At 52.8% G+C, this 11,273-nt stretch overlaps 1 protein-coding gene across 2 annotated transcripts in view; it reads right to left on the bottom strand.

The window, feature by feature from the left end:
* The window catches only part of LOC122541404 (early estrogen-induced gene 1 protein-like), a 44,976-nt gene that overhangs the window by 12,308 nt on the left and 21,395 nt on the right, over nucleotides 1–11,273 (bottom strand). For both annotated transcript variants that reach the window (XM_043678145.2, XM_043678146.2), the window contains exons 5-11: nucleotides 9,130–9,246; nucleotides 7,318–7,364; nucleotides 5,991–6,136; nucleotides 4,109–4,219; nucleotides 2,774–2,942; nucleotides 903–1,024; nucleotides 657–726 (exon numbers count right to left, since the gene is read on the bottom strand). In XM_043678145.2, the coding sequence (XP_043534080.2) occupies nucleotides 657–726; nucleotides 903–1,024; nucleotides 2,774–2,942; nucleotides 4,109–4,219; nucleotides 5,991–6,136; nucleotides 7,318–7,364; nucleotides 9,130–9,246 (782 nt within the window). The remainder of the gene's footprint in view (nucleotides 1–656; nucleotides 727–902; nucleotides 1,025–2,773; nucleotides 2,943–4,108; nucleotides 4,220–5,990; nucleotides 6,137–7,317; nucleotides 7,365–9,129; nucleotides 9,247–11,273) is intronic.

Below are 11,273 nucleotides of genomic sequence, written 5' to 3'. Positions count from 1 at the left end.
GGGGGGGAGAAGGGTGTAGGGAAATGGGGGGGGGGAAGGGTGTAGGGAAATGGGGGGGGGGAAGGGTGTAGGGGAATGGGGGGGGGGGAAGGGTGTAGGGGAATGGGGGGGGGAAGGGTGTAGGGGAATGGGGGGGGGGGGGGAAGGGTGTAGGGGAATTGGGGGGGGGGAAGGGTGTAGGGGAATGGGGGGGAGAAGGGTGTAGGGGAATGGGGGGGGGGGGAAGGGTGTAGGGGAATGGGGGTGGGGGGCGAAGGGTGTAGTGGAATGGGGGTGGGGGGCGAAGGGTGTAGGGGAATTGGGGGGGGGGGGGGGAAGGGTGTAGGGGAATGGGGGGGGGGAAGGGTGTAGGGGGAATGGGGGTGGGGGCGAAGGGTGTAGTGGAATGGGGGTGGGGGGGGGAAGGGGTGTAGGGGTGTGTGTGGGAGGTGTGTGGGGGGGGGTGTGGGAGGTGTGGGGGGGGTGTGGGAGGTGTGGGGGGGGGGTGGGAGGTGTGGGGGGGGGGGGTGGGAGGTGTGGGGGGGGGGGTGGGAGGTGTGGGGGGGGGTGGGAGGTGTGGGGGGGGGGGTGGGAGGTGTGGGGGGGGGGGGGGGGGAGGGGGAAGTGGGGTGTAAAAGAACGCGGCCCCTCTGCAGTGTCCCGGCTTCCTCCTTTACCTGTTCTCGCTCTGCACGCCCCCCAGGCGGACTGTTCCATCCCGACCCACGTACAGCTGCAGGCCGCTGTCTGCAAAAGAAAAATGCAAGAGGAAAACAAGAGAGAGAGAGAATTAGGACTACAACAATCTGCATTTACGTAGCACCTTTCTAAAACACAGAGGCCGCAAGCGGCCAGATTTCCCTCACGCCGCACAGGCACCTCGTGAGCGCCCGTCCCCCGCCCTGTCCCGGCCCGGCCCTCACCCTCCGTGTTGCTGGACTGGCTGAAGTCCTGACTCCGGACAATCTCCTCCACGATGTCGTCCGCGTCCACCCGCGTGTCTTCCACCCCCGTGGGCCGGCTCTCCGCCGCCTCGTTCTTCCGCCTGCGGCCACAAAGAGGGAGCCGTGAGGCACGACCCGCCCACCGCCAGCACCGTCACCGCGCTACCCTTCACAAAGTGTCTCTGCCATGCTCCCGACCACCATCAACCTCACAGTCGGGGGCAGGATTGGGCCATTCGGCCCTTCGAGCCCGCTCCACCATTTAAACAAGCTTATGGCTGATCTTCTGATCTCAATTCCACCTTCCTGCCCGCTCCCCAGAGCCCATTGGAAGCACACTAGCTTCCAATTAAACCTGTTGGACGATAACCTGGTGTTGTGTGATTTTTAACTTTGTACACCCCAGTCCAACACCAAATCATATTTCTTTCTTGCATCTGTCGATCAATTCTGCCTCCACTGTACTCTGGGGCAGTGACTCCTACGGAGTCAGAACCCTCAGAAGTAATTTCTCCTCATCTCACTCTGTACCCGTGACCTTTTTTTTTGCTCGAGGGTCCCACAAGGGGGAAAAACGAGTCTGTTCAATGTCCACCTTATCTACCCCCTTTGGCATTTCAAATACCTGAAATCAGATCTCCCCCCTCCTCGTTCCGCTGAACTCCAGCGAGTACAAACCCTAGCTACTCAACTGTTCCGCACTGGATAGCGGTTTCATTCCTAGAATCTGCCGAGTGAACTTCCTCCAGTGTCACCACATCCTTCTTCAAGGAAGGAGGCCAAAACTCAACAACACTCCAGATGTGGTCTCACGGACGCCTTATATCATTGCAACCCCACTTTTATAATCCTGCCCTTTTGCAGTAATTACCAAGACTCCATTTGCCTTCTCTACTACGTGCTGCATGCACCTGCACACCCACTTTCTGCGATTCATGCTTCCCATTCCAAATAATAAAATTTGCCTTTTTTATTTTCCAGGCCAAAACTGACTTATCCACATTCAACTCTCTCTGCCAGATTTTGGCCTATTCTCCTAGCCCATCAGTATCCATCTGTAGATTTTCATCTCCTTGTAAGCTTTCCCACTTACTTTAGTATCATCTGCAACTTTGCTATGTTACACCCTGTCCCCGCTTTCAGATCATTTGTACACATTGTAGTGCATGTAGTTGAGGTGCAAGAACTGAACTGCGTTGACTCAGTGGTTAGCACTGCTGCCTCACAGCGCCAGGGACCGATCCCACCCTCGGGCAACCGGGTGTGGAGTTTGCACATTCTCCCCCGGTCAGCGTGGAATTCCTCCGGGTGCTCCAGTTTCCTCCCACAGTCCAAAGATGTGCAGGTCAGGGTGAATTGGCCGTGCTAAATTCCCACAGTGTCCAGGGATGTGTAGGTTAGGTGCTTTAGTCAGGGGTAAATATAAAGCAACAGGGTAGGGGAATAGGTCTGAGTGGGATACTCTTCGGATGGTCAGTGTGGACTTATTGGGGCAAATGGCCAGTTCACACACTGCAGGGATTCCTCCCCTACTGGATCAGTCTTTCACATGGCACATCACCGGTATCTTTTTTAAAAAAAACCTTGATGAGGTGGAGGTTGCCTTTGCTGTGACTGGGTCAGTCTCATTGGTCAAGCAGCCTCATTGGGAGCACGGTGCCTCTGACACTGCGGCACCCTCTCAGTGCTGCAGCCTGGGTTTTCACACTCAGGGCTCGAAACCAGGTCTTCCCGGCCCGGGGTGGGGGGGGTTGTTTTGGGTGGAAAGCAACATTCCTTGTCAAGCTAACGCAAACCAACCTTAAAAAGTTTCACCACTCCCGCCCCCGTCCACCTTCTCCGGACCTTACCTCGACAGTTGCTCGGAACGCAGCGGCGGTCTGAAGGGCACCGTAGATTTCTCCGGACCGAGATCCCGGACGTCAGCCATGCTCCCGAGGCCGCTGCTCCCGGAGGAGTTTTCCCGCCGGTGGGTCGACTCAGAGCGGGAGACGGAGGGGGAGCACTCTGAGCTGTAACCTACCGCGAGGGCAAGGAACGGAGGAAGAGGCAGACTCCAGGTTAGTAACTCGACACAGAGAGCGTCTTACCCAACCCCTCCCCCGTATTACCCACCCATTTGTGGGTTGGCTATAGCAGACAACAATCCACCATTCCCATACTGGGTCTGGGGGCCAATGGTAAAAAGGATAGACCACCAGCAAGACGACACTGAGCCATAGAAAATAGGAGTAGGCCGTTCAGCCCCTCGAAATCCTCTCCCACCATCACGGCCGATTCTCCAACTCTGTACTCAGTTCCTGCTTTCTCCCCCATTCCCTTTAGCCCCAAGGACTACACCCCACTCCTTCTCGGGAACCAGTCGTAACCATGACGCAGTGGCTGATCGTATCAGTACCAAGTGACCTGGCTGGTCAGACAGAATTCCCTCAGACTGGTCTGCCTCCGTCAGAAGTTAGTGTTGGACTGCCTGGGCTCTCCAGCCAAAGATAGCCTCATCTGATTGGTTAATGTAACCTCGATATATCTATCGGAACCGTGACCTTATACAATAACATGACACACACATACAGACTCAGTTGGAGCACAGATAAAGCTAGTAGTCTCAATGGGAATGGGAGGCAGGAGGGTGGGAGAAGTGATACCAGTTGTAACCAATCTGCCATCAATAAAGATACAGGATGATTATAGCCCATCCCAGTCAAAAGCCACCTCTGCCCCTCCACTTCAGTCAAGTACATCTCAAGCATCCCATCCCAGAGTTTTATCCCATTATCCTCTGGAGAAGGTGGCTTTCCGAATACAGGTATCTCCTGCTTTTTGAAAGTTTGCTTGACGTAACTTGGCTTTGACAAAAGACCTACATTAGTAGTTGTTTTCGCTAACCAAAGAGGATTTTCAATTTATAGAAAAATAAAAAAGGTGAAAAATTTCCCAAATAAATTAATGCTTCTTCACTTTACACCATTTTGGCTTACAGAAGATTTCATAGGGACACTACTTTCGGATAGCGGGGGGATACCCGTAATGGAATTGGTGCTCCAGTGTGATGCCCCACACAGTCCAACAGCCGGGTACCGTGTGGACCAGAGCTGACACCAGAAAAGATCCAGCCTGGTATGGGTACAAACAGGGAGCAGCCCTCTTCCCCTCCTCTTACCCCTCCCACGAGCGACGTTACTCACCTGAAAACTTTGATACTTGGCTGCAGGCACTAGAATTCCGGGAATGCCTTTGCCGGATCACTTCCTCCGGAGCAACATGGGTAGTGTTTTCCAAATCCTCCACCACACCCGCTTGGGGGGAGAAAAATAGAACAAGATTGCGGGTTTAGCTGAGTCAGCGCACCCCAGAGCACTTAACAACTGACGCAACAATCAGGGAAGCCTACCCTGAGGGAGGGGGAGGGGGAGAGGGATATAAGAGTCGGGAGATTCTGCCAAAACTATGCAAAGGCAAAGGTCAGACCACCAACTGGGAATACTACTACAACTGGGTTCCTTATCTAAGGCAAGATATACATGGCATTGAAGGCAGTCCAGAGGTGGTTCACTCAGGTGATCCCAGGAATGGAGGGATAGTCTTATGGGGAGGTGAGGTTGGGTCTGTACTCATTGGAGTTTACAAGAATGGGAAGCCACCTCATTGAAACATACTTAGAGGACTTGGTGGCTCAGTAGTTAGCACTGCTGCCTCACAGCAACCCGAGTTCAATTCCAGCCTCAGGCGACTGTCTGTGTGAAGTTTGCACATTCTTCGTCAGTTTCCTCTGGATGCTCCAGTTTCCTCCCACAGTCGTGCAGTTTAGGGTGAATTGGCCGTGCTGGAATTGTCCGTAGTATTCACAGATGTGGGGGTCAGGTACATTAGTCAGGGGTAAACGTAGAGTAATGGGGTAGGGGAATGGGTCTGGGTGGGTTATTCTTCAGAGGATTGGTGTAGACTTGGTGGGCCGAAGGGCCTGTTTCCACACTGTAGGGATTTTATGAATCTCTGACTTGGAAGGGGAGATGGGGAAAGGTTGGTTTCCCCTCATAGGAGAGCCTTGGACCAGAGGACATCATAAGGGGTCACATGTTAGAGTGAGAGGAAGGGAAATTTCTTCTCAGAGGCACCAAGGCTGGGTCATTACATATATTCCAGGCAGCGATAGACAGATTTTCCAACAGTGAGGGAATCGAGGGGAAAAAGGCAGGAAAGCCGAGCTGTGGATGATCAGATCAGCCACGATCACATTGAAGGCAGCAGCAGACTCGATGGGCTGAATGGCCTACTCCTGAGGCTATGTCAGGGCTTCGAGTCAAAACTTCAGCAGCATATCAGGGGCCCCTTCAGGCCATCGTGCCTGCACCAGACATCAAGCATTTCCGCGATGCAATCCGTTTTCCACCACATGACCCATAGCCTCGTAGACTGTGGTGTTTCACCTCGAGCAAGGATGGACAGGAGGAAGCCATTTCTTCATTGGAAGAGAGCTAGGAGACTCTCCCCAAACCAATTTACACCCAGCCAACTCCCACTGACAGCTGTGTGAAAACTCCAGATTAAGCAGTCTCCCTGCAAGGAAGGTGGGTGGATTAAATGTTTCATAGAGACAGAGTTTGGTGAACGTAAAGATTAGATTAGATTCCCTACAGTGTGGAAACAGGTCCTTCGGCCCAACAAGTCCACACCGACCCTCCGAAGAGTAACCCAGCCAAACCCATTTCCTTCTGACTAATGCACCTAACACTACGGGGACAATTTAGCCTGGCCAATTCACCCTGACCTGCACATCTTTGGACTGTGGGAGGAAACCTGAGCACCCGGAGGAAACCCACACAGACACTGGGAGAATGTGTAAACTCCATACAGACAGTCGCTCGAGGCTGGAATCAAACCCAGGTCCCTGGCGCCGTGAGCCACCATGCCTCCCGGACGACAAGCCCTCTGGGACGTTCGGTGATAATTGCCCCGACCTCAGTACCCGTATGTTGGGGTTGAATCTTGTATAGCTCAGCCTGCTGCTCCCAAACCAGCCAGGGAACAGGGAAGTGGTGGAGGGGAGCTCAGCGATTCTCCTCTTACCTGCAGCCAGGAAGGACCTGGATCTCGACAGTTTGGAAGAGCCACCCTCTGACGTGGGGCTCCCTTTACCATCATCTCCTTTGCAGTCCGGAGCCAGGGAATTCTGCCGCCCCAGGACCTCAATGGGCTGTGCTGTGGAGGGTGGCCTGTGGGGAGCAAGAAATGAGGAAGTTAAAAACATTTCTTTTCTGTGTTTTAAAAAAGGCGCCACCGGCAAGTTGAACACTAGAAAGCGCACTGTACAAGAATCTTGAAGATCATAGGACAAGCACGGTGTGGGCGGCACGGTGGCACAGTGGTTAGCACTGCTACCTCGCAGCGCTAGAGACCCGGGTTCAATTCCCGCCTCAGGCGACTGACTGTGTGGAGTTTGCACATTCTCCCCATGTCTGCGTGGGTTTCCTCCCACAGTCACAAAGATGTGCAGGTCAGGTGAATTGCCCGTAGTGTTAGGTAAGGGGTAAATGTAGAGGTATGGGTGGTTTGTGCTTTGGCGGGTCAGTGTGGACTTGTTGGGCCGAAGGGCCTGTTTCCACACTGTAATGTAATCTAATCTAATTCACTCGAGAAGCGCTTTCCTCAAAAGGAAATTAAAAAGGGGCGTTGCCATGTACTATAAATTTATAAAACACTGACTAGTCCTTGGTGGATTAGTGCACTCAGAAGACAAACAACATAGGAAGGGTATCAAGGCTTTGGGGATTGTTGCAGACTTTCTGCTGCGCTTTGTGGGGAATATGGGTCATTTTTCCTTCGAGCAAAGCACAACGGTTAGCGCTGCTGCCTCACAGCACCAGGGACCCAGGTTCGATTCCAGCCTCAGGCAACTGTGTGTGGAGTGTGCACATTCTCCCCGCATCTGTGTGCATTTCCTCCCACAATCCAAATATGTGCAGGTTGGGGTAAATTGGCCATGCTATATTGCCCCACAGCGTAGGATAGGTGTATTAGTCAAGAGTAAATGTAGAGTAATAGGGTAGGGAAATGGGTCTGGGCAGGTTACTCTGATAATAAAACCCAGGGTCACTTCACACATCCAACTGGGATAAGCAACAACCAAAACAGGAAGAGTTGGAAAACAACGCAGAGCCAGACCCTATAGAGACAGGGTTAAAAACGGACACACTGACAACTCCTGAGTCTGCTCTGCCCTTCAATAAGACCACAGGTAAATCAGATCGGAGCATGTCTGCAGTTGATGGGGGTGGGGTGGGAGGAGGCATCACAATTTGGACTGTGCTTTTAAATTTTGAAGCAAGTGGGGAATTGGATATTGGAAAAGGGGAGGGAAAAGCAACCAGCATCCCACCGTATGGTAATTACTCACGTCTTGAAACAGGGATCACCGGACAACAGCTGAAGACTGATGGATACCTGGGGGAGGCAAAGAACAAAGAGGTGGGGGAGAAAGAGGGAGGGGGAGGGAAAGAAAAAAAAAGTCAGTATACACAGGCCCAAGGAATTTCAGGGGAATTCTGTTCACTTTGGGAACACTCCTCCTGCATGCTGGAGGACCTTCCCTGGAGGAACCCGTCCCTGTCCCGCTCCGGACTGGGTTTCATTCTCCAGCTGGTGCTGGACAAACTACTGGGATTGCTGCAGGGAACCGGGACCTCTGCTTGGGAACTGCATGGGGGTCAGCTCTCGGAGCCAGAGGGCAGACAGGGAGTGTCCCCGAGGTGAGGGGTACTGTCTGAATGGGAAAGGGCAGGATGATAGGCCCCAGCGTTCCATCAGCCCATACTGCGTGAGGAACCCTCCAGTTCCAGCCCCTGCAAACACTAACCACGCGACGCCTGGAGGAAAAAAAAGCCTCATCTTCTGCTTTGGGACCCTGCAATCACACAGGATCAATGTGGATTTCACTGGTTTCCTCATCTTCCCCTCCCCCCACCTGATCTCAGATCCAATCTTCCAACTCTGCACCGCTCCCTCGACCTGCCCATCTATCCGCTCAGCTCCATCACCCCCGACCTCCACCTACCCATCACACACTCAGCTACATTCCCCCAGCCCCATTCCATTTATCTCTCAGCCCATTTGGGCCCCCCCCTCCCCATATTCTTGACGAAAAGCTTATGCCCAAAACGTCAGTTCTCCTGCTCCTCGGATGCTGCCTGACTGGCTGTGCTTTTCTAGCACCACACACCAACTCCTGTTTCATTCCCCCATCTGACAGGAGTCTACAGCAAAGCAGCAATGTCACTGGGCGAGCTGACTGGCCTATACCACTGGGGGTGGGAGAGTGGGTTCAAGTCCAACCCGGACAGGGAGAGAAATTCGCAATTTTTTTTTTTAAAAATCTGAAAAGTTACGAAGGTCAATTGTTGAAAAACCCCATCTGATTCACTACTGCCCTTCGGATGGGAAATCTGCCATGACTCCTGAACCAGTGGCTGGTTTGTGGATGGCAGCTGGGCAGTTAGGGATGGGGTCAGCGATCCCACAAACAAATACACACGTTTAAAGAGAGATAACCTCGACGGGCAGATTCGCCATCGTTTACCTGAGAGAGTTGGGCTCCTTGCCAGGACACCCAGGCCACGGAGTAGAATTTGGGATCTCCGTTTTAATTGGACAGTGACAATAAATGCACACAGTTAGCAACGATGCTAACCCCCAACTCCCCCGAGGACCCCTCACCGTGACTCAATGGGAGGTGACCAGCACTTCCAGAGCTCTGTACCTTATACACACACAGACCAGTGAAAGGGAGAGACTCACATACAGGGGGAAAGAGACCCACCCACTTGGGGAAAAAAAACTCTTAAATAAGTCATTATCTGAGTGCCCATCTGAGGTGGGGTGACTCAGGTTAATGTCTCATCTGATAGGTTCGCCCTCATGACTGCAGCGCCACCTTCAGTCTGTCCCTGGGTTGCCCGCACAGTCCGGTAAAATTGTCCAGTTGCTCAGCAGGACCAGTCCCTCAGCCTGGACCCCGGTCTTGTGAACCGTCTCAGAAAGGAGCAGCGGCCCTTCACATTGGGAATGGTCACTCAATGGAGGTGCCAGAAGGAAGTTGGAAGTGGAGTGCGCCCCCCCCCCCCCCCACTACTTAACGCTTTCTCACCGACACTAATCCCACCTCGCCCCTCCCTTCTGACCACACTCCCACACCAACCCTCCCGCCAGCTACCTTCAGGATGGAGTTGTCCTGTCGCGTTTTCTTGGTGTCATAACCCTCCAGGATGTAACAGCGAGCGGTGGAACCGGAGCCCGCAAACTCCGCCAGGTTCAGGTCCACAAATCCCAGCTGCAAGGAGGGAGAGGGGAGACAGTGTTAAAATAAGGACAACACATCAACGACAGTACGGCTGGGCAGCTCGTTCTGGGAGCACAGGGGGAGGTCGAATCAGGGGTTAGGGTTGTACCCACTGGAGCTCAAAAGATGGAGTGGGCGTCATCTCATAGAAACCTATGCTCTGGCTTCCTCCCACAGTCCAGAGATGTGCAGGTTAGGGTGGAATGGCTGTGCTAAATAGCCCCATAGTGTTCAGGGACGTGTGGGTTCAGGTGGATTGGCCATGCTAAATTGCCCCATAGCATTCAGGAACGTGTAGGTTAGGTGCATTTGTCAGGGATAAATGTCGAGTAATAGGATTGGGGAATGGGTCTGGGTGGGTTACTCTTTAGAAAGAGTGTGGACTTGATGGGCCAAATGGCCTGTCTCCAAACTGTAGGGATTCTATGATGATTCTAACAGAACTAGACGGGGCAGATGCAAGAAGGATCTTCCCAATAGTAGGATGGGGAAGATCCCAGAACGGGGTGAGGGGGGTGGTTTATGGTCTAAGGATACACAGTCTAAATCATTTGGGACAGAAATTTCTCCTCCCAGAGCAATAAGCCTGTGGAGTTCATTTTGACAGAAAGCGATCAAGTCTGGGAGAAAGTGAGGACTGCAGATCAGAGTCAGGAGAGAGAGTGTGGCACTGGAAAAGCACAGTCAGTCAGGAAACATCCGAGGAGGAGAGACGGCGTTTCGGGCATAAGCTCTTCACCACACATTCCTGATGAAGGACTTATGCCCGAAATGTCGACTCTCCTGCTCCTCGGATGATGCCTGACCGGCTGTGCTTTTCCAGCACCGCAGTCAAGTCTGGGGCAGCTGGGGGACAACGTGCTGGATGGACCAGTCACAATTGATGTGGAGATACCAGTGTTGGACCAGGGTGGACAAAGTTATAAATCACACAAACACCAGGTTGGAGTCCAACAAGTTTATTTGGAAGCACTCGCTTTCGAAGCGCTGCTCCTTCATCAGGTAACTCGTGGGCAGGACCATAAGACACCGAATTTATAGCAAAAAAAGATTAGTGTCATGCAACTGACATGAGATGCTGAACAAGTTAAAAAAATCACAATCACGAATGACAGACCAGAAAAGGGGTGAATGGACTACTGCTCAGTTTCTGGAGTGAGAGACTAAAAATACAGCTCAGATTCATGTTGAAATGCAGAAGGATTAGATTAGATTGTCTTCAGTGTGGAAACAGGCCCTTCGGCCCAACTAATCCACTCCGCCCCACCGAAGAGTAACCCACCCAATACGTATCCTACGGGGAGAAAGTGAGGTCTGCAGATGCTGGAGATCAGAGCTGGAAATGTGTTGCTGGAAAAGCGCAGCAGGTCAGGCAGCATCCAGGGAACAGGAGAATCGACGTTTTCATTCCTGAAGAAGGGCTTATGCCCGAAATGTCGATTCTCCTGTTCCCTGGATGCTGCCTGACCTGCTGCGCTTTTCCAGCAACACATTTCCAATACTTATCCTACCCCTACCCCAGGCCTCCAATGTTCCAGGGAAAACAGCCCCAGCCTATTCAGCCTCTCCCAACAGCTCAAACCCTCCAACCCCGGCAACATCCTTGTAAATCTTTTCTGAACCCTTTCATGTTTCACTCATTCACTCTTTTTATTGTTCAAGAGCCCAGGGAGAAAGGCAGGCCTGATACCTCCCCCATACCGGACAGTCTCTGCAGGCCAACCCTATACTTATCCCTGACTAACACACCTAACACTATGGGCAATTTAGCCTGGCCAATTCATCTGACCTGCACGCCTTTGGATTGTGGGAGGAAACCGGAGCACCCAGAGGAAACCCACGCAGACACAGGGAGAATGTGCAAACTCCACACAGACAGGCGGGAATCGAACCCAGGACCCTGGTGCTGTGAGGCAGCAGTGCTAAACACGGAGCCACCGTGCCACCCAGAAGGAGTTCAGTGGCTCTTCAAAACAAGCATCATTACCTCGTGCCAACCTTCCCGCCCTCCCCACCCC

The sequence above is a fragment of the Chiloscyllium plagiosum genome, unplaced genomic scaffold, assembly GCF_037043375.1.
Source record: "Chiloscyllium plagiosum isolate Xiang-an unplaced genomic scaffold, Cpla_swu_hap1 HiC_scaffold_35, whole genome shotgun sequence".
NCBI lineage: Eukaryota > Metazoa > Chordata > Chondrichthyes > Orectolobiformes > Hemiscylliidae > Chiloscyllium > Chiloscyllium plagiosum.
This window is presented reverse-complemented; position numbering and strand designations above follow the sequence as displayed.